General features: G+C 46.6%; 1 protein-coding gene across 4 annotated transcripts in view; it reads right to left on the bottom strand.

Moving 5' to 3' along the window:
- The window catches only part of LOC116823106 (uncharacterized), a 46,988-nt gene that overhangs the window by 11,891 nt on the left and 11,497 nt on the right, over positions 1–23,600 (bottom strand). The window contains exons 1-4 of one of the 4 annotated variants that reach the window (XM_075070117.1): positions 17,354–17,849; positions 13,780–13,934; positions 2,074–2,198; positions 1,261–1,376 (exon numbers count right to left, since the gene is read on the bottom strand). The exons of 1 other annotated variant lie outside the window; for it this stretch is intronic. In XM_075070117.1, the coding sequence (XP_074926218.1) occupies positions 1,261–1,376; positions 2,074–2,198; positions 13,780–13,934; positions 17,354–17,569 (612 nt within the window). In that variant the 5' untranslated portion in view covers positions 17,570–17,849. Of the gene's footprint in view, positions 1–1,260; positions 1,377–2,073; positions 2,433–13,779; positions 13,935–17,353; positions 17,850–23,600 lie in introns of those variants that run through there. 2 more of the 4 variants (XR_012656654.1, XM_075070142.1) reach the window with 2 other exon arrangements.

The following is a 23,600-nucleotide window of genomic DNA, read 5'->3' as shown; positions in this document are numbered from 1 at the left end:
GATGGGAGCCTCTCAGACAGTGCTGGGATCCCAAGTTCCATCCCATTTCCTCCCACTCTAGCCCCTCCTCCCAGGAAGTCCAGCTTTTGCTGAGAAAGCCTCATTGGCCTGCAAAGCCCATTCAAGTTGCTTGTTGAGTGCAGCCGAGGGGTCACTGGAGAACCTGCCCCATGTCCCATCCCACCCCGAGAGCCTGAGCAGATTGGCTCAGCAACTCTAGCAGCCCACAGTGTCTGCGAGGAAAGGACTGAGAACAGGGCCCAAATGGAAATGCCTCTTCCTTCCCCATCCCACAGCATGTGCTGTTGCCACAAAACAGGCAGAAATCGCTGGCAGGGCAGAAAGTAGCTTCGACTAAAGGAGCAAGTCTGCTTGGCTGAGGAGAATCCCAAACCGTGGGCCTCTGGGGTCAGACCCCCGTGGGTCAGAACTCACTGGGCACAATGTTACTGCAGGGGGCCTGGTTCCAGGGTCACCTAAACTCAGGGCCTGCGGTGCTGGAGGCCTTTGCCCTGGTGACTCAGGCACCACCTGAGTGTTACTGCAGCTGGCCTGTGTGGCTGTATTAGCATCATCTGTCCTGGATGCCAGCAGCTGAGGACACAGTAGAGCACACTAGAGTGACACACTTGCATAGATACTCCTGCCCCCCGGCGTGTCAGAAGCTTCCAGAATTGCAGACTGTTGTATGTGCTGCAGGGTGTACTGTCTCTAATCATAAGAGTTACAAATGCATCTAGATGCCTGGCAGATGTTGGCAGGTGAGATCCAACCTGAGACGTCGAGAATTTAGTGCATGAGCTAAAACCCAACCAGCTGTTAGCTAAGGCTCTAGAGCAGACTCCTTTTATCTCTGTCTCTAAGTGGTCCTGGTGCCACTAGATGGCCAGGACACCACACCCAGCAGGTGTGTGGGTTACCCCTACAAGTGCAGGGAGAGGCCTCATAGGATTTTCAGCAGTGCCTGTCCCCCATGGGGAGTGCATCAGAATCAGGCACCTGAGTCAGGCACTTCTGCGAATCCCACTAAGCACCTCTGTACTTCTTGAGGTGCCTAAACCCCTTTATCAATCTGGGCCTTGTTCAAGCAACCCAGAGAAACTCGTAAAGACTGGCTGGAGTTGATCACAGTTGAAGAGTGTTTCTTTTCATCTTCTTGAGCAAGGGGCAGGTAGTTCTGTCAGAGATTCCAGCTCCGGGAAATATTAATACACACAGCAAGAGATGCTTTCCATTAGCACAGTCACAAAGCGTCATTACCATCGTTATACAGGAGCTGCTTGGTAATGAGGGGGTGGGAGTGCGCTCTTCTTCCTGCTCTTCTGGGCTCCCTTTTTCCCGCTTCCCCTGCAACTCAGATGCCTCCTTCTTCGTCCCTGGAGCAGAAACAAACATTCGTAACATTTCCCTTTTCCATGTATTATCCCTGGTTTACAGAGGATGGAAGTTGGGCTCAGAGCCCTGAAGCGACTTGCCTAGGGTCAGACTGAAGGTTGTTGGCAGAGCTAAGCAGAGAACTCCGATCTCATGGCTCTTACCTGGGGGCTTTTACCACACGAGGCTTCCTCTGACCTAGGGGCCAGTTTCTTCTCCATGGTGTATTCTACTTGTCCCCTCCCCTTGCACACCATTCCTGTCAGTGATGGGCAACGGGCCTGATTTGCCTTTAACCTCCCAAGAAATAATGATTCATCTCTGGTACGGTTTCCAGCTGTGATGTGCTGAAACCTCTAAAGCATTTTATTGATTAAAAGGACCCGATCCAGGAGACAAGAAATGACTTCCTACAACATCCAGCCTCTCTGTTCTCCTTACAGCCTGAAGCAATGTTGCAATGTCCCCACCCCACTGAGCCAGACCCCCAGAGGGGGGTGACCTGACACTCTCAGCTTTTCTCACCTCAGCGATGGATCTCAGCCACCCTCGCCAAGAAGATCTGGCACTAAATGGATTCCAGAGTCTGAGGTACCCATCACTGTCCCGTGAGAAGGCCCTAATGTATAAAGCTTTTAGAGTGACTGGTGTGAGTATTCCTCTCATGCTCCTTGTTAACCATGTTGATTGAATCCTCACCTGTAAGATCCAGTTCAACTTTTCCTTTATCCTCCTGCAGCTTCACCTCCTCTGACTCCACCTGGTTCTCAGCTGCTTTCTTCTTCTGGGACAAGTGCGTCCACTTTCTTTGTGAGGATACTGTTCTCTCCTCATCCCTATCTGCCATTGAGGTGTCAGATTGGCTACAGACACAGAGTCTTTTCATGCCTGCTAGGATGGTCCATGAGCATTTGCTTCTCTGGGACTTCTCTGGCAAGGCTTGTTCTTGCTGGCTGAAGTCAGAGCATTCCTCACTTGCTGCAGGTTGGACAAGCACTTTGTGCACATGGATCTCTCTGTGCTCCCTAGAGGCGAGTCTTTGGAAAAAGGAATGAAGCCTGGAATAGAAAGGAGGAAATGGGATTTTCTGTCATTCTCTAAAGGAAGGGAATTCATTTTCCCAGCATTCCCAGATCCAAGAGAGTGGTCTTTTGAAGCCATCTGCTCCTCTAATAGCCAGGACTGGTTTATACAACCAAGAACACAAGCAACACAAGACTGCCCATCCTGGGTCAAACCAAAGATCCCATCTAGCCCAATATCCTGTCCTCAAACAGTAGCCGGTGCCGAGTGCCCCAGAGGGAATGTACAGATAATGATCAAGTGATCCATTCCTATTGCTCATTCCCGGCTCCTGGCAAACTGAAGCTAGCAACATCATCCCTGCCCATCCTGGCTAAGAGCCATTAATGGACCTCTCCTGCATGAATTTATCTAGTTCATTTTTTAACTCTGTTAAAGTCTTGGACTTCACAACATCCTCTGGCAAAGAGTTCCACAAGTTCCACAAACTGTGCATTGTGTGAAAAAATGCTTCCTTTTGTCTTTGTGTAACCTGCTGCTTATTAACAAAGACTTCAAAGGGGGCACTAGGATGTGAACCAAGGACCATTTGATCTGTAGTTAAACACTCTACCCCTGAGCTCTACCCCCAGCTGAAGGCGAAGACACATGGGAAAGTGGTGCAACAGGAATTCTTCTGGGGAAGTTCTAGGGCCTGCGTTGCTCAGGAGGTCAGACTAGATGATCAGGGCTGGCCTTGGAACCTTTGAAACTATGAATTTATGAACCCAAAGTTGGCTGTAACTGCTAGTGCTAAAGTTGCTGCTCCTGTCCAGGAGGAGCTGCTTTGTCTGAGGTTTCCTGGTGGAGAGGCACCAGCATCCTTGTTCCCCTTTCTCATAACCCTTCGTGGACAGAGCACATCACAGGTTATCCCCTTTTGCTCTTTAACAGGAAACCTCCATCCACCAGATCTGTAATTCCTCCCATCTTAGCACAGTCGCTGGCTACATTTCCTAGCCTGACTTTCACCCCATGGATCTCACGCCTCTTCTGCCAATGGGCAGACATGGAAACTGTAAAGGTCAATTTCTATTTTCTTTGGTCATTGCCTGGGCCTAGTTGCAAAAACGTGCGCAGAACGTTGAGACTCTGGGAACAGACAGGCCCAAGCTGAAAGCCAATAAACCTCTGTTCCCAGAGAACGCAGTAAAAGGAACAAAAGACCGTCAGCTAGAAGGTTGGAGGGTCTGTAAGGATGGATTAGCAGCCGTAAATATTTTGATTTATTCTCAATTATTTAGACTCATAGGTCAGAAGGGACCAATATGATCATCTAGTCTGACCTCCTGCACAAGGCAGGCACCAAACCCTACCCATACGCAGACAATTTATAACAACCCGAACCCATGACTGAGTTATTGAAATCGTCAAAATTGAGATTGAAGACCTTCAAGCTGCGGGAATCCACCCCAAAACAGCAAGCGACCCATGCCACACGCTGCAGAGGAATGGCGAAAAACTCCAGGGCCTCGTGCCAATCCGCCCGGAGGAAAATTCCTTCCCGACCCCAAATATGGCGATCAGCTAACCCTGAGCATGTGGGCAAGACTCACAGCCAGCCACCCAAGAAAGAATTCTTGCAGTAACTCAGTTCCCATCCCATCCAACATCCCTCACAGACCATCGAGCCAGACTTATCTGCGATAATCCAAAATCAATTGCCCAAATTAAACTATCCATCATAACATTCCCTCCATATACTTATCAAGCTTAGTCTTAAAGCCCGATAAGTCTTTTGCCCACTACTTCCTCGTGAAGGCCGTTCCAGAACTTCACTCCCTAATGGTTAGAAACCTTCGTCTAATTCAAGTCTAAACTCCTAATATCCAGCTTGTACCCATTCGTCCTCGTGCCTACATTAGTACTAAACTTAAATATATTCCTCTCCCTGCCCTAACGTTAATCCCCTGATATATTTATATAGAGCAAGCATATCCCCCGGAGCCTCCTTTTGGCCAGGCTGAACAAGCCAAGCTCTTGAGTCTCCTTTCATAAGGCAGATTTTCCATTCCTCGGATCATCCTAGTAGCCCGTCTCTGAACTGTTCCGTTTGAATCATCCTTCTTAAACATGGGACACCAGAAACTGCACCAATATTCCAGGTGGGGTCTCACCAGCGCCGTATATAACGGCACTCAACACCTCCTTCCTCCTTGCTGGAAATACCGTCGCCGGATGCATCCTAACACGCACATGTTGCTTTTTTTAACAGCCATATCACATGTTGGCGGCTCATAGTAATCCTGGCTAGTTCAACCAATCACCCCAGGTCCTTCTCCTCCTCCGTCGTTTCAACTGATGCCGTCCCAACGTATATCTAAAATTCTTATGTATTAATCCCTAAGTGCATGCCTTTGCACTTTTTCGCTATTATATTTCATGCCTATTACTTTACTCCATGTGTACTAGGTGGTCCAGATCTTCCTGAATAGTATCCCGGTCCTTCTCCGTGTTAGCAATACCCCCACGCGTTCGTTTCATCAGCAACTTTATTAACAAACTTCCGCTCTTTGTGCCCAAGGTCAGTAATAAATAGGTTAAATAAGATCGGATCCCAAAACCTAGGTCCTTGAGGACTCCGCTGTAACCTCCGCTTCCAGCTCTGACAGTTATCACCTTTGAGTACGACACCGCTGCAAGTCTCCCTTTAACCAGTTCCTTTATCCACCTTACAACTTTGCACATCACCGCCCATCTTTTCCAATTTAACTAACAGTTCCCCATGCGGAACCGTGTCAAACGCCTTACTGAAATCGAGGTAAATTAGATCTACTGGCATTTCCTCTTGTCTATAGTAATGCGTCACCTTCTCAAAGAGGAGATCAAGGTTGGTTTGCACGTATCTACCTTTAGTAAATCCATGTTGCAAACTCGTCCCAATTCACATTGACCTCAATGTCCTTAACTACTTTCTCCTTAAAATTTTTTTCCAAGACCTTACACACGACAGACGCTCAGCTAAATAGGGCCTATAATACCCGGTGTGTCACTGTTTATTCCTTCTCTGAAAATCGAGGTACACTACTTTAGCTTATGGAGTTCTCCCGATAACCCCGGCCACACCCCGTAGTGTTACCGTATTGTGTTTTAAAATATGTCTCGCGCTAACGGCTGCTGTATTTCACGCGTCAGTTCGCAATTTATGATCCTCGGGTGGAGATCTCTCTCGGTCCTCCGATTTTGTCGCCATTAAGTCTTGTTCGATAGTATTCTGGCCTCTACCTCAGATGCGGTAATATCGCACCTCATCTCCTCATTCCGTTTGTCAATCCCTCCATCGTCCTAAACTCCGTACTATCTTTATTAGGAAGTTACCGGGCAAAGTAACTTATTTTAATTTAGATATTTCGGCCGATGTGCTAGGTTTCCTCTGTTAACCCTGTCCGCTGATCTCTCAGTGATAGCTCGGCCCACTATCTTCTTTCGTTTGTGTTTCTTCTTTATTTTTGTGGCTGGTAGAATCTTTTAGGCCTATTGGTTTATTCGTTCCTGTCCGCAGTGTTCCAGTGTCTTGACGTCGGGGCTTTACGCCTCCCTCACTTTATCTCTACACGTTTCTGACCTTACACTGAGGTGTAGTCTTCCGCCGTTTGCTGTAGATCCCTGCCTTATCTCAACTCGGTCCCTGTGAAAAGCTTTCTGCTTTCGTTTTCTCTAATTTACCTGCTGCTTCTTGGTTGCTTGCTCATCCAGCTGGGCCTTACACTCCCGCCCATGCGGTTATTTTCCCCTCTCGGTGATGGCAGGCTTCTCCGATCAGTTTTCCGTCAGCTTGCGACTTAAAGGTTAATTCCAGGCCCATTCACGTGCCGCATTGTAATCCACAAGTTCCTCCGTCCAATCCACTTCCCCTACTAATTCCTACACTCTCTAAATTAAGCCCTCGAGAAGTCGAAAACCCTATCCCAGTCTACGTTTGTTATCCTTCCATCTAATTTTGATTGAATCAGCCTCATGATCACTCGAACCAAGTTTCCCCTACCACCATTTCTTTCCTACGCAGTCCTCACTGACTACAACCATAACCAATCTAGCAATGGGATCCCCTCTCGTAGGTACTTCAACTATTGATGGAAGATAATCCATCGCTTATCCAGGTCCAGAAGACTCGACCCCTATTATATCTTTGGCAAGCACTCGTCCTCCAGTCTACTATCGGAAGTTGAAGTCTCCAATCACACATTTCCCCTTATGTTTACTTCATTAAGACATAAATAGGTGTTGCTTTGCGTCCGTTCTATCATCTCCAAGTATCGTAGATTTCGCGCTTGGCTGGGGTCTTTGTTAGCACACCCCCAAGGCACTCTATCTCGAGGAGAGTGCTTCTAGTGTAGTCGTTCTTTAGTCTCTCATACGTGTTATTTACCCCGAGACAGATGCGTCCGTCTTATCTATGCCATCACGTTTCTTATTTCTTACATTTCACTCCGTTGCTAGTTGAGGGTACTCCATGGCTACTCTCCGCCATCCTTTGCCTTTTTCTGTCTTTGTGCTAACTAGCCGCACATGGTTATGTCGCTTCCGATATGCGGTGTTTTTCAACTCTGCGTAGATCTTGCTCTAATTGGGTGTTGCATTTGGTGGTTATGGTGGTCGTTCGGTAGTCTAATTCTCCGAGAGCGGCAGGTGGTGCCGGTGTCTGTTTGTATTCGTGTGTGTGATGTGATTATGTGATCCTGTGGTGTGTGGTAGCTATCTGCTCGTTGGGTATGTCCGTTTGTCGTCGCTCGCTGTATGGTGTCGTCTCTTATGTCTGTGTGTGTGTTTACTCGTTATGAAGTGTTGTCGTTGTGAGTGGCGAGTTGTGGTTTGATGTGACTGGGTGCTTTGCGCGTTGCTGTGATTGGACGGTGGTGTGGTTTTGGGTGCGTCTAATGATGTCTTGTGGTGGAAGTCGCTTGTGTTCGCGTCGCTGCCGTCGTGTCGCAGATGATGCGTTGATTGCTTGATTGTGTGCGTCGTTAGACTCGTGAATGTCGCGCTGTTAGGCTAGTTTGCTATATCTCTCGGCGGTGTTGGTGTGCCGACGTGCTCGTGTATGTGTGTGGTCTGTGAGTGCTTTCGGTGGGAGCATCGTAAGTAGGTGGGGTGTATTGTCCCGTCTCTGCATAGCTTGTGTGTATGTGATGTGTCGCTGTTCTCCAGGTGTGAAGGTTGATTGTGGTGATTGCTCTTCTCAGTGTGTGGTATAATGGTATGGTGTGCTGTAGTGGAAGCATGTTTCGCGATCGAGCCGGTGTGCCTGCTCGCTCTCCAGAGCTGGTTTCGTCTAGGTGTTTGAATGTAGTTTGGTGCTTCTGCCCTGTATATGTGTGGATTGTGGTGTTTGGTCGTCTCTAGTGCTCGTTCTGGGTGGGTATGTATTGTGTTTCTGTGTGGTTTAATGATGGTGAGGTTTGGTGGTGTATCTGGGTGCTATTTGAGTGTTCGCTTCTCTCTTGTGGCTTGAGTGGGAATTATGGTGTCTGGCTGTCGGTGCGTCGTGAGGGTGGCGTATCGTGATATCGCATGATGGTTCGTGTGGTCGTGGGATTATACGTGGGGTATTTGGTGTGGTCCGTTAGTTGTCCGTCCTCAGGTGTGTGTTGATGTCTCTGATCAGTCTCTCCTCTCGCGCCTATGAGGTGGTCGTCGTGCGCTTGCGCCTGTTATGGAGGTGCACTCACGTGCTCCTGGTATCCCATAGATGGTTCTGTGTTTAATATGCGTGATTGGTGCTGTATTAGCTGTGGTCGGTGATAATCTCCGTGTTGTCTGCCGGTGTCGGACTCCTCTCTCTGCGGTCGTAGAGTGGATATCGGTCTGGTCCCTGTATGCTTTGCTCTACTTGTAAGCAGTTGTTACTCTGGACCTTCTCGATTTCCATTGAGCTGTCTTCTCTCAGGTCTGAATTAGCCTCCTTGATACAGTGTATCTGTCAGTGCTCTGGTATGTTTTGTGGATGAGTGTGGGAGCTGCTCGTAGATTCGCAGGTTGTTCAGAATCTGTGTCCGCATTCGCATGCTGTCAAAGAGGTCGTCCACGGAGTCTCTTGTTCTGTGGCTCTGCTGTCTGTATTGCGCTTGGCGTCAGATTGTCGCTCGTACGTGCTCCGTGTTCCTCGCTCATCCTCCTAGTGACTCTCTGATGATATCCTGCTCCTCTCTGGTGCTGCTTAAGCACTCTCGTAGTATGGTATCCTCTTCTGTTCTGTGGTTTCCGTATGCAGGTGTGCTATGGTGTGCGTAGTCTAGGATTCCGCTGGTTCTGATTGTCTGTTTCGGATCCCTATGTACAGTAGTCTTCCAATCTACGTTTGGACGTGCCGGTTTTGCTGGTGCTGGGCGGTACGCCAGGTGTGTTTGTGATGGTCTCTCCGCGTCTTATCCTGCGCGTCTCGTCATCTATTCTCATCCTCTCTATTGGTGCGTGTGTGCGTGCGTGCTGGATGTATGTATCTCGCTCGCGCTGCGCTCGCGATTTGTTCTCCGCCTCGCTCGCCGTCTAGGGCTCCTGAGTACTGCGTGGGTGTCGCCTCATTGACTCCTCCCCTCTCTCAGGTACTAGACGCTCGCCTCTTTTTCCTCGCCCTTTCCTTTCAAGCGAGCATCGTGCTGGCCTTCTTTGCTGTGCATCCATGCTTCATTACCGCAAAATACCTGTGTTCGCTGATTCGTTCGTATTTCTCGTCGCTGCGCTGTTTCTTTTCCTCTGCCTGGTTCTCCTACTCACATGCTTCCACCTTCCCACTTCCTCACCCAGCAGCCCTCCTCAGGAATTCTTTTGGTCCTGCTTCTCATTGCTGCTCGGTCTGAGCTTATCCCCTGTCTGCCTTCATCATGTCTTGTTTCCATCATCTCATTCAAATCCCCTTTCTAAACTCAGCCCAGAGTTTCGACCTGCCATCTCCAGTCCTCTTACTTCTTTTCTTCAGCATTCATCAGACGGCACTTCATGCAGACAAAAACTCCTTTCAGGTGCCCCCTCCAGGACCATTATACATGCCACAGCCTACCGGCATGCGGGTCATCCTCAGTGTGTCTTCTGCCTGGCTACCTCTGCTCTCCATCATGCCCTTGTCACTCTGTGCCTGGCAGTTCAAAGCTCACACGCTCACACGGACACCAACAGAGCCTGGGCTGCTGGCAGACCCTATGCCCCGTTCCCTCTGCTGGCTTGTTGGTTTCTCCGCTGTAGTCTCCTCTTGAACCTCCCCCTGAAACTCCCCACTAAACTCCCCTGTTAGCAGTCTGCTCGCTGGCTCCTTGTGCCGCTGCAGCTGTCTGTGCCGCTGCCTGAGTGCTTGGCTCCTTATATATAGGCCCCCTAATCAGGTAAGCCCGCGCCCCAAGCTCAGGGGGCTTCGAAGTCCTCGGCTTCGTCTACACGACGGGCCGTCCTAACAGCCTGCACACACATCACTCACACACAAATCCACTATATACAATCGGCACAAATACAAAAACCTGCTCCTCCAACAGAACTCCCACTGAAACTCCCCTGTTAGCAGTCCTGTTCGCTGGCTCCTGTGCCGCTGCAGCTGTCTGTGCCGCTGCCTGAGTGCCTGGAATTTATTAACGTGGAGAAAATAATCAGTAAGCTTTAAATGAAGAATTTCCCATACTATTTAAAACATGCAGTCAGAAGTTAGGTCATCAAAACAATTAGAAATCAATCACACTGAGACTCATGACATATGTAGGTTACAGTTTATCTAAACTCCTTTCCTGGAAAAGAATTGTAGGGGGGAATTTACACATCTATTTTCTATAGCCCAATGGAGGTATGGTAGAATTTGTAGAGAGTTTTGAAGTCATCTCCAGGAGATTATTTTTGAGAGAACTACCATGATGACAGCCAAGGGATGGGAGTGGATCTATATCACTTTCAGTACCTTAAGATTTATTTCTTCTGCATTATTTGAGCTCATTTATGTGTGTTTCAATCATGTAAATTCTGACACAGTTATTATCTCAATACACATACATTACACAATCATAACTGAGACAAAAGGTTTCTATTCACAACTGGAAGGCAAGAAGTGCATTGGGGCAACTTCAGAGGAAATACTATTTATGGAAATATCAATCTAAATTCTACACGAGTTTTGATATCTTCCCTTTAGGTGATACCCATGGAAAGTTACCCCCACTCGTCTGCTGAGAGATAAAACAGTGGAAATCTGCCTCCAGAGAAGGTGAAAGGCTGGAGCAGGAGGGAGCTGAAAGATGCCGACATTCAAATCAAAATGGAACGTTGAGAACTGACTGCTGCAACACTGGTCCCCATCAGTCGCTAGGACGCGAGTGTCCGACCTGAGCCTGAGAAGGAGCCAGAATTGACCAGTGAACATTGCCAAAGAGCCACAGTAATATGTCAGCAGCCCTCCATCTACTACCCCCCCCAGCTCCTAGTACCTCCCACTCATCGGCAGCCCCCACAATCAGTGCCTCCCCCTCCCTCCCCACTCCTCCCGCCCGCCTCAATCAGCTGTTTTACAGTGCACAGGAGGGTGTGGTGGGGAGGGGGAGGAACATGGGCATGGTAGGCTCGGGGGAAGGGGAACGGGCCTTGGGGGAAGGAGTGGGGTGGTGGCAGAAGTGGGGGAAGGGCTGGGTGGTGGCAGGAGCTGGGGCAGAGCAGGGGGTTGAGCAGTGAGCACCCCACAGCATATTGGAAAGTTGGCATCTGTAGCTCCAGCCTTGGAGTCAGCACCGATGCAAGGAGCCGCATAGTAAGAGGTGGAGTGGGGGTGGGACCTGGGGCAGAGCGGGAGTTCAGCACCCATTGGCCAGAGTGGAAGTTGGTGCCTACTGAGGGGATGGACAAAGGACTGACAGAATCATAAAAGATTAGGGTTGGAATAACATGAGGGGGAAAGGAGTCCAGGAGAGCCGGCTGAATTTTAAAGGAGCCTGAGTGAGGTTGCAGGAACAAACCATCCCGATGTGTACAAATATGTATAAATATGGCAGACAACCAGCTTGGCTTAACAGTGAAAAACACAAAAAAGAAGCTTACAAGAAGAGGAAGATTGGACAAATGGCCAGGGAGAAGTATAAAAATACAGCTCAGGCATGCAGGAGTGAAATCAGGAAGGCCAAATCCCACTTGGAGTTGCAGCTAACAAGGGATGTTAAGAGGAAAAGAAGGGTTTCTACAGGTATGTTAGCAACAAGAAGAAAGTCAAAGAAAGTGTGGGCCCCTTGCTGAATGAGGGAAGCAACCTAGTAATAGGATGTGGAAAAAGCTAATGTACTCAATGCTTTTTTTGTCTCTGACTTCATGAACAAGATCAGCTCCCAGACTACTGCACTGGGAAGCACAGTATGAGGAGGAGGTGACCAGCCCTCTGTGGAGAAAGAAGTGGCTCAGGACTATTTAGAAAAGCTTGCTGAGTACAAGTTCATAGGGCTGGATGTGCTGCATCCAAGGGTGCTAAAGGAGTTGGTGGATGTAATTGCAGAACCATTGGCCATTATCTTTGAAAACTCATGGCGTTCCGTGGAGGTCCTTGATGACTGGAAAAAGGCTAATGTAGTGCCCATCTTTAAAAAAGGGAAGGAGGAGGATCCGGGGAACTACAGGCAGTCAGCTTCCCCTAAGTCCCTGGAAAAATCATGAAGCAGGTCCTCAAGGAATCAATTCTGAAGCACTTTGAGGAGAGAAAAGTGATCAGGAACAGTCAGCATGGATTCACCAAGGGCAAGTCATGACTGACTAACCTAATTGCCTTCTATGATGAGATCACTGGGTCTGTGGATGAGGGGAAAGCAGTGCACATATTATTCCTGGACTTTAGGAAGCTTTTGATACAGTATTCTTGCCGGCAAGTTAACCAAGTATGGGCTGGATGAACGGACTATAAATTGGATACAAAGCTGGCTAGATTGTTGGGCTCAAGGATTAGTAATCAATGGCTCCATGTCTAGTTGGCAGCCAGTTTCAAGTGAAGTGCCCCAAGGGTCAGTCCTGGGGCCATTTTTTTTCAATATCTTCATTAATGATCTGGAGGATGGCGTGGACTGCACCCTCAGCAAGTTTGCAGATGACACTAAACTGGGAGGGGTGATAGATATGCCTGAGGGTAGCGATAGGGTACAGAGGGACCTAGACAAATTTAAGGATTGAGACAAAAGAAACCTGATGAAGTTCAACAAGGACAAGTGCAGAGTCCTGCACTCAAGACAGAAGAATCTCATGCACTGTTACAGACTAGAGATGAGCGGCTAGGCAGCTGTTCTGCACAAAAGGACGTAGGGGTTACAGTGGAGAAGAAGTTGGATATGAGTCGACAGTGTGCCTTTGTTGCCAAGAAGGTTAATGGCATTTTGGGCTGTATAAGTAGGAGCAATGCCAGCAGACTGAGGGACACGATCATTCTCCTCTATTCGACATTGGTGAGGCCTCATCTGCAGTACTGTGTACAGTTTTTGGCCCCACACTACAACAAGAATGTGGAAAAATTGGAAAGAGTCCAGCCGAGGCCAACAAAAACGATTAGGGGGCTGGAGCACATGACCCATGAGGAGAGGCTGAGGGAACTGGGATTGTTTAGTCTGCAGAAGAGAAGAATGAAGGTGGATTTGATAGTTGCTTTCAACTACCTGAAGGGAGGTTCCAAAGAGAATGGATCTAGACCAGGTGTTGGCAAACTTTCAGAAGTGGTGTGCCAAATCTTCATTTATTCACTGTAATTTAAGGTTGTGTGTGCTGGTAATACATTTTTATGTTTTTTCAAGGTCTCTTTCTATAAGTCTATAATATATAACTAAACTATTGTTGTATATAAAGTAAATAAGGTTTTAAAAATGCTTAAGAACCTTTATTTAAAAGTAAATTAATATGCAGAGCCCCCCTGGACCGGTGGCCAGGACCTGGGCAGTGTGAGTGCCACTGAAAATCAGCTCATGTGCCACCTTTGGCACACGTGCCATCGGTTGCCTACCTCTAATCTAGACTATTCTCAGTGGTAGCAGATGACAGAACAAGGAGTTGTGATTTTGGTACATGGTCATATTCTGTTATGAATATTGCTGCAATTCAAAATAGAATTTAGAAATTCAAGAGGGCGCATATGATAGGAAGGGTTTGAACTCCGTTCTGGTACCTTTTCTTCATGGCATTTTCCCGCCAAAACTCTGTTTTCCTCACGGAACCTGAGGGACAGAGAAGTGGCTGGAATCGGTTGGGAACAGGGCCAGCCAGAGTGGGCCTCAGGAATGCGCACCACAGAGAGTGTATAAGGGACTGTCAGTGGTGACGCAGGCGCTGTCCACAATCGAGGCAGCCACGTCCAGGTTCTTTGTGCGGCATTGGATCAAGGCTTCGGCTACTAACATCTGTCAAGGACTCTGATACTTACCTGACTCCTGTAATCCACCAAAGGATCCAGTGAAGACTGTGCTATCAGCCCAGATCTGTTGATCTCCTGCTTTGGCAGTAGAGAGCCAGGTCCTCCGATGTCCCAGAGATCCTGAGATGGACCATCCGTTGCCGGTGACCTCCATCTGCAGCTAGAAGAGAGACAGTGATTATATTTTTGGGCATTTATTAGTTTAGCCAAGGGACAGTTTAAGGGCCTGGGCTTTATGCCCCCTTGCTGGAATCTATTCGTAGGTATTTGTAGTGTTCCCCATAGTGAATCTTCCCACAGTTCTATCTATCCCTTAATCAATCTTCTTTCTGTTTAAGGTTATATTCTCTCTATCCTTTATTTCAATGCAACACGGGCGGGAGGCACACAGATTTCTAATTCTCCCAGCTGATAGATGCTGGTAGGAGTTGAACCTGTTGTATATGTCACCTCCTTATTGTTTCACACAGAGATTTTGGGGGTACCATTTATTAGTGACCACGGCAGGACTTCTCAGAGATTTAGCTCTCTGAGTGGGGTCCTTTGGTTGAATAGATTCTGCTAACGGTCTGGCTAACGGAGAGGAAAGAGTCTGGAACAGTGTTGGTGAAGGCGTCGATTGGTGGGTTGGACGGGTTCCCCAGGTCACTGCCTGTTCAGACATATGTATACCCACTTGCTTGTAGTTTATGCAGAGTGAGCTAGAGGCCCATAGACCGAGGCTCACTGCAGGGTAGGATTCTGCTCACGCCAGTAGCTTGGGGAGCAGATCCAAGCAGCCTGCAGTAAGGCAAACCATCAAGTCCTGGGTTAAGTGGCTCTGGCCAGTCACTTCATCTAAGGCAGAGGTGGGTGGTTAGGCCCTAACCATCCATCTCTAGGATAATTGTCCGTGGCCGTGACCGAGCACTGTTGGGTTCTGAAAGGAGGCAGCTGTGGGTTCTCGTGGGTTACTACCATAAGCAAATAGCCACAAGTTTAGGATGGTGGGCTATTCGGTTTTGACATTATACCTGTCTATTTTATCCATGGTAAGTGAGTAAAGGATAGAGAAGGTTTTAAGCCTAGAAGGATGGTCTCACCAGTCTAATAAAAATAGTTTGGAGTATGCTGTGTCTGGTTTTGGGAAATCTCAAAGCCTTTGGAAAGAAGAGGCTTTCCAAGGAGATGAAGCATTATAGAAATTCCAGGTATTGTGGGGATGGTACTTGGCAAGCAAGCCGGTTCCCTAGAAAAAATGGCAGCAGCGAGCATTGATTTATGGGCTTGCTGTGGTGTGCAGGGAACTGAATGGTAGAGTAGGTCACCTTAAAGCCACAGCCAACCAGGCAAAAGATCAGAAAACAAATGGGTTGGAATTGGAGAAAGCAGTGGCACAACATCAGATGGATACTGCTCAAATGACAACACAAGCTAGGCAAATCATGCAGCTCGAAGAACAGCTGCAGGAGGTCAACTCATGAGGGGCAGCTGTGGAAAGGGAAAACCAAATCCTGTCCACAAAATTAGAAACAACTCATGAGGGAGGCCAAACAGGCTTAGGGTGAGAAGCAATAGATCATTCAGCCTGCTTGAATGAGATTCAGAAGCTGCAGCAGCAGCTAAAAATCTCTAGGGGTATGATTAGCGTGGTGGAAACTGACCCACTAGCCGAGTTTATTTCTGGGGAAGGATCAGAGCTCGAGCGTGAGGAACAGAGGGACGATCTGCCATGTTATTCTACCACAGAAAAAGGCCTTATTCCTTCATCGCCATTTAATTTAGATGACGGCCCAAGGGTGACAGGACAACGTAATTCACCTAATGCCCCAATCACTACTCTAGTCATGCAGTCTGGGGCTCAACAGCCAGCTGAGACGTGTTAGGAGACAAAGGTGTTAGCAGCAGAACAAGCAAAAGCTTTAGAGAAGCAGCTGGGCCAGCATGATAAAAATAATGCTTTGAACTGGCTAGCACTCTTAAGCTGCTTACCTAACCTTAGCGAAAAGGATTCCCTTAGATCCTTAGGGAATGTTTGAGTGTAGAGGATTTCAGTGCTTTACCAGATGGATTGTTTATGGGTCATGTCACTGAACTTGTAGATATATATATGGGTGTGTATAAAATGTTTTTTCCATATATGATAATCTTATTGAAAAAGTGTATTTGGAAAAACAGGGAGCTACAGAGCATTCAGAAACCTTTATAGCAAGAGAAAGGTTATGTTGGTGAACTGGTCTGGCTCCAGTAGACCAGAATGGCACTGTACAGTATAACGTGCTAGCAGTTTGTGAACTGGTGATACAAGGGCTTACACCTGCCCTGAGGTTAGCTACAGGACCAGTACACCCTGCATCCGTAGGACTTCAGGAAATGGAATCAAGGGTGAGAGAAGCCTGTGAGTTAACAAAGGATGAAACCAAATTAACTGGTACGATCCCTAAAAAGAAGGTATCAGCAGTAAAAGGGTCTCTGAATTCACAGACTAGGAAATTTGATAATATGCCTGGCAACAACAGTAATAAGCAGAACAACGGGTTTAAGGAAGAAACAGTATCTTGGTTGTAAGATCCCACTGAAGAGCAAAAGGCTTTCAGAAATATGTTGTGGAAGAGACTTGTAAAATATGAGACTAGAGAGCAATTGGATCGAGTCCCTGCTCCTGAACTCTTTCAGAGACTACTTAAATATGAGGGAGGGAAACAAGTAGAGGGAAATGCACAACAGTGTCCTCCTGCATGAAGCCTCAGGGAAGAGGCCCAACTTTCACTCCCCCAGATTTTGTGGCTCCCATCATAAATGATGAATGGGGGAGACCAATGGTTAACATCATGTTGGAAGGAAAGTTTGGGTCATTCTGTCAGAAGGCGTTGATGGAGACGAGGGCATCAACCAGCATCTTGTGCACTGATGGTTCACTACAAGCTAAATTGCTGCCTATTAAGTGTATAAAGACTCTTGAAAGTTACAATTGTAAGACCAGTATTGTACCCTTTTCTAAGGACATAAAAAGTACGTTGGGACATTTATCAGTATTAGCTTCATGGGGATTGCAATCTTTAGGGGGCTGTGGAATATTAGGAATTGATTTACTGAAACAGCTAAGAATTATTGTGGATATTCCTAATCAATCCCTAAGTGAATCCTTGGAGCAAAAGCATGGTACAGTAATATCTGGAGTTTATAGACTATGTGCTTTAAAGGCACCTACAGACTTTGTTCTTCCCAAATGGGAGAATGATATACAGTTGGCCATAAAAAGTTATATACTGGTGTTTGCTAAAAACAAGTGGAAGTAGAGAAAGAACTGACAGGGATTTGTAGGGGATCTTAATGCATGACAGTCTCTGTTAGCAAGAGTTAGGCTAACTGTAACCCTAATAACACGAGATTTGTAGAAGCGAGGATTGTGTGAGGCCAGTGGGAAAGAACCGTGGGAGAAGTTGTTGCGACCTTGTGTCGATAATGAGGAACATAGACTGGTGTCTAAACAGAAGTGAGAAAAATAAGATATCAAGATGGCCTATGTATGACCAAAACACAGCTGTTGCTTATTATTGTATGTACCTAAAAGTATAAATGCTTGCTGTAATTGTTTACCTGTGGAGAGACCTGCCTGAGACTGGGGCAACCCTGTGTCCTAGGGCACTCCCTCCCTCTATACAATTGTAAAGAGGGAACAAAGTATCTGACTCTGCTGCACTCAACCAAAAAGTGAGAACTAAGTTTTTTTCCAACGATCTGGGGGCTCGTCCGGAATGGCAATCCTACTGAGACACAGGCAGCTGCTACAGATCGTTCCCCTTCGAACCCCATGGCACCACAAGAGAGGTATGAGACCTTTTGAAATCTCTATTGGGGTATCGGAGGAGGACTGTCCGTGGGCCGTCTGTCTCTGTTGGGCTTACACCATCTGAACTTATTGACTGTGCAGCACGATCAGAGGCAGAGCGGTGCTGGGGAACTGTTTTGCCACCTCAATAAGCTTAGTTGTATGTGGTGCTCGGGAACTGTTAGTTTGGCTGCCCCTAATAAGGTTAATGCATAAGAGAAATGCATTAGGTATGCACCAGTGCTGAGGGGTTGTTACCACCTCACGTGTATTAAGTCCGGACATAAGGTATAACTGCATCGTGGTACTTAGAAATAGAGGCCTTGGTGTGTATGTGTGTGTACACAGTGTGAATGACTGTTACTGGAAGTCGCCCAGAGTATTCTGCAAAGTGAAAGCTTGTGACCAGAAATATTCTAACACAAGCCTGGTAACTAGAGGATCTGTAGAAGATCCGACCCACGGTGGCTGACTCGGCCTGGCATCATCCGGCGAGAAAGCTACCTGGGTCTAGGAGCATGTGAACCCATCTTCCCTCCCCCTTCCTTTCCGTGTGGGCTACTGACAGTCTGATCATCTCACTGGATCCAACGAGAGTAAGCGGTGCCTTCTCCCCGAGACTAGCCAACGCTCTTTGCTGAAGGGAGGTAAAGGAGGGTCGTGGCCATCCTCATTAGCCTCTCCTGTGTGAGCACCCTGTAGGGGAGAGATCCTTAGTTTATGTGCCGCTAGCGCGGACAGGACATCCTCCCTGTGTGTGTGATTGGAAAGTGGGTGGGGGACAGTCTAAGCATTCCTTCTCACCCCCTAAGGGTACCCCAGCATATTACATGTACGTACATTATGGTCCTAAAACCTGCAGGTATTTAGACAATTGGAATCTTTACACGCATGAAAATCCATCTAAACAATGACCATGAGAAGGTACCTTCAATCTAGATAAGATCATACATCTCAGAGGAGCTTTTAATCACCAAAAAAAGCCTCTGACACAGTGTGAGAAATTTGTCTATTGAGGAAAGGAATGAGTTAAATTTGAAATTCAGCTTGGCCCAGAGATAGAGAGAAAGTTGCTCTGCGTTCAAGGTCAAGAATCAACGCAGACCATGCTAAGTACAAAGAAAAACTGCTTTCAGCCTCAGCTGGCTGTGAAAAAATATAGATAGAGGCAAACCAAAGGCAATACAAGTTACAGGACTGAGATTATATTTGCAAAGCTTAACTGTCCAGTGAGATCCAACAGCGCATCTTTGCGACCCTGGAGCTGGTGTGGCTTGGGGACACTGAAGAAGCCACAGGCAGCCGACCTGGACTGGAATCTCTGAAAGAGATGCCGCAGGAGATCCTAGGGCGTAAAAGAACAGCCCTGCCAAGAGCAGAAGCATCTTGGAAATTCTGGACAAGCTGTATACAGGATAATCTCCTGTCCACCTCTCCCCCTTCTCTGAATGTTGTACACAGATGTGGCCAGTCTGGACGTAGGTGTGTGAGTATGAAAGTGGCTTAGGCTTGGGGCATTAATGTTTTTCCTGAGTGATGTGGGAGCTTTCCCAACACTCTCTGTTGCTGTTTTATTATTTTATTAATGTAGCTTTAAAATTCAGTCATATGGTGTGTTTTCTTTATCTTCCCCCAACGATCGTGCAGTGTCAGCCTGATCACTTGACACGAGGGATAGATTGGTAACAGAAATTTGTCACAGTTTGGTGGGCAATTGAGAAGGAGGGAACCCTGCAGAATTTACACCATCTATTTGTTTTACCCTTGTTATTTTTAAGTTTGCTTTGCTTGGTATTGTTGATGTTATATGTTGAGGATTGCATGATTAAAGGTGTGCCCACTCTCAGACACAGTAAGTCTGAGAACTTGAGAGGGGTTTAGCATTCCTCTCTCCATCCTGGTTGACCGTGAAGGGTGGCAGGTGGATCTACTCCCAGTCGTAGCAGGACTGGGCAATAGAGAAGTTGGAGAAAAGGGAAGAGATGTGTACTTGATAACTAGAACTGAGCAATTAAGAGCATAGATCATGAGCCAGGCAGCAACTCAAACCTACACCCAGGGCAAACTGCAGGCCTTGAGAGAGGAATTCCAGGTAAAAAAGGAAGCACTGGCTAAGCAAGTAACAGTCCTTCAGGGACTTGTCAAAATTTAACCATTTGTGCTCAGCATAGGCCGTAACAGCAGTGTGTTTGCCACAAGAGGAAAGTGAATAGTTAAACGCCAATGGGCCATGGTTTTGCCCAGGTGGCGAGCCTCATGAGGGAGGACTTGGGTACCCTTGTGAGTAAGGATGTTTAAGGGAAGAGACCAGGAATGGTGGGGGTTTATTGAGAAGCCCATCCTCCTACCTAAACTGGTAGTGGAACAAAGCCAGAGCCCATGGAAGGGACGGTTCAGCAAGAAAAGCAGGATTGGGCCCACGTCGGCAGGCAACAGATAGAACAATTGGAAAACAGGTTGGAAAATTTTGAGGGCGTAGTGGAAGGAAGGAGTAAGTATAAACATGGGGATTTCAAATACCCAGGACAATACTTGAAATGGTGATTTGAGTTGATAAAAGTGGCTGTTGGGAGACAAGCAAGTGATTTAAGGAAGAAGTGAGAAGTTAACTTTGTAGTTGCTGGAGGGAACAGCAATTGAACTTTGTAAAAATGCTAAAGAGGAAAGTTCTTGGTGTCTTTGAAATGTTTTGTAAATAAATCCAGGCAAGAAATTATTTGATTGCCATTATTTGGCTATGAACAATTTAGTCGAATTAGCTAAAGAAATGTATACAGTGCCATGTAATTAAAACCCTATTAGTCTCTAAGGGGCACTATAAGAGGTGTTTTTCTTTCAGATCACTGTGTGTTTGAAAGCAGGAGTTAGAAGTAAAAAGCCATCAAAATTCTGAAAAAGTTAATTGTTCCTTTTTAAGTAAGAATCTTTAAGCTGGGGATAGCTTTGGATCCAGAAGCAAGCCAGAAAGCATCTCTATTAATGCAGATTATCTAACTGATAAGGTAGAAGCCACTGAAACCTGGACTGTCTATGAAACAAATACAAGAAAACATGGGGTAATTCCTCTAAATCAACAAGGGTATTTGTATATTTTAACCAATGACTGACTGCCCAGAAGGGGTAGACCTCTGTTTTTTGTCTTTCAGATAATCAGAGAAAACTGACGCCAGCTGAACAGCATTCAATGTACCATGCATTTACTGGCACAATAGGAATTATGTTCTGTGTTCTATGTCCTGTCTTGTGGTGCTTGTTTCCTGGCCAGAATTGTTGTGTTTAATATTTTCATCAGATAGTCTAGTTTAAAATTAAACAGAAGGGTTACATCAAAATGCTGAAACTTGTTTTATTCAACTTGAAATACAACGTGTTTGGATAAATCAGGAAAATGTGATCTACTAAAGTCTAATACATTTGCTTAAGGAAGAAAAAGAAACTTCACTGGCCAGATCTTTTAACTGAAAAAATGTTGTTAAAATTTGCATACCAACACTTTTTGGAAGCAAGGACATGAAAAGTTAACCCACTCCCCATACTGCACATGGGATCCTTCTGGCTACCTCAGATTTCTAGCTAAAGGGCTGGGTTTAAAGGCAGGGAGCTAACCAAGGAACTACAGCTCCCAGAGCCCCTTGTTGGTTCTCAGCTCTCAGGCTGGATCCCTGCCGCCTCTGTAAATGGGCTGCCCCAAGCACCTGCTTGCTTTTCTGGTGCCTAGAGCTGCCCCTGCCTCTACATACCCAAATTGCTCACAAGGGGCTGCCATTTGATTAGCACAACAGAGGGCCTGGGTTATTGCCTCTGGAAAAAGAAGGACTTGACCAGATCCCTAAGGGCTGGGGCAATAGTGCAGCAGCAATTCGGAATATTTTAAGAACCAAGAACAGGATGAGAAATTGGGCCAACTAGAAAAGGCCACTAGCCTTATTTCAGGAGCTCAGCTAACCCAAGTACAGGCTGGAGTTGGTGAGTTACATGTCATTTCTGCCCTTAGTTCTATGACCCAGAAGTTACTGACAGAGATGATACTGAATATCACTGAGGCTGGGAAGGCACTGCAGTGGGATCTAGCATGTTCAGAAATTCAGGATTTCCTGAAATGACCAGCTAATGGCCATTCAGAGTGATCTTGAGCACCAGGCTTGGCCCACTGCTCTTTCAGACACATCGGGAGTACCATCTGATCTGTGGCCATGGAGACATACTTGGAGACTTTCTGGGTGGAAGTGTGGACATTCATAGTGCTCCTTCCAAGCATTTGGAAAGGTTAGGGGAGTGTAGGTTCCCAAGTACCGAATCCTGCCAGGTCCATGGGGAGGATGCATGTGAGACTGGATGATTCACTGTGACATCTGGGAGATTAGACTACCTAGTATGCCCAATCGATTTTTACTTAGTGCTCCTGAGATTACATCTGACATTTGGATGGGGTTAGAGAGTCAATGGACATTTTGGCTGTTAGAACCCTCACAGCTTCAGTGTATCCATAAACTGAAGCCAGGGGAAGTTGTCACTGTTCACGACAACATTTGCTGGGAGGGTATGGAACAAGGAACGATCCTTACAGGACACTTATTTTTTCAAGCTAATGACAGCTGTGTGTATGCTAAAACCACCACATTGCAAGATATACATTTGAATCTCATTACCACTGCAGGCAATCGTATTGTTTACTGGCCTGCAGACAGAATTTTGCAAGTAGCCCTAGGCTCCAGATACCCTTTAACTGGACCAGCTTAGCACCTGATCGATTTCAAAATTTGCTTTCAGCGTTACCAGAGGTTCAAAGGATCTCTGAAATACAAGGGCAAATTCATATCCTTCAAAATATACATATCAGGCTGAAAAGAATGCTTTTCATACAGCCTACAGAGTGTCCACTTCATGTACTAGGTATGACGTGTTGTGCTTTGTGACTAAAACTGTACAGCAACCCCATCATATTATTGCTCTGGGAATGTTATTGCTTGTGTTACTATTAGTTAGCTTAGGGTTATGTTATTGCTGTTGTAAAGGCCGTACTAATAGCAGTACCTTTCATGCCCAGGCTGATCACGCATTGTCATTACATCCAATCAAAACCCCTAAGGCTGAAACATCTGGTGTAGAATCTGAAATCCACGGCTTAATGCAAACAGAGGTTTGAAAATATTTGTTGCACTAGAAGTGCAAAAGGGGGGAGTGTGGAAGAAGGGAAAGAATTGACAAGGATTTGTAGGGGATCTTAATGCATGACAGTCTCTGCTAGCAAGAGTCAGGCTTGCTGTGACCCTACTAATGCGAGATTTGCAGAAGCGAGGATTGCGTGAGGCGAGTGGGAAAGAACTGTGGGAGAAGTTGTTGCGACTTCGTGTCGATAACGTGGAACGTAGACTGGCGTCTAAATAGAAGTGAGAAAAATAAGATACCAAGATGGCCTATGTATAAACAAAACCCCAGCTGTTGCTTATTGTATGTAATAAAAAGTATAATGCTGCTGTAATTGTTTACCTGGAGAGAGATCTGCCTAGGACTGGGGCAACCCTGTGTCCTAGGGCACTCCCTCCCTCTATACAACTGTAAAGAGAAAATAAAGCATCTCCAGGCAGCATGGAAGCCAGACCACAGTGGTGGGCTGGGGCCAGATTTCAAGAATGTCTCTTGATGTAGGGTCCAAATATGGGATCCTGCCTTTAAGTCATAGGGGCTGGTTTTTGGAGGGGCTGACACTTGCAGTGCTCACGGACTCCAGATGCAGCTGTGCATGCAGATGGAACAAGTTCCCTGCAGTCCTGCAGTTCAAAGAGAGAAACTGAGGTACGCAAAATTAAACTGGATCAGCTTAAAGATGATAAAGTCATTGCAGAGAAACTAAATGGATTCTTTGCTTCAGTCTTCACAGCTGAGGATGTTAGGGAGATTCCCAAACCTGAGCTGGCTTTTGTAGGTGACAAATCTGAGGAACTGACACAGATTGAAGTGTCACTATAGGAGGTTTTGGAATTAATTGATAAACTCAACATTAACAAGTCACCG

This window comes from Chelonoidis abingdonii, chromosome 1 (assembly GCF_003597395.2).
Source record: "Chelonoidis abingdonii isolate Lonesome George chromosome 1, CheloAbing_2.0, whole genome shotgun sequence".
NCBI lineage: Eukaryota > Metazoa > Chordata > Testudines > Testudinidae > Chelonoidis > Chelonoidis abingdonii.
The sequence above is the reverse complement of the archived record's forward strand: the minus strand, read 5'-3'. Positions and strand labels throughout refer to the sequence as shown.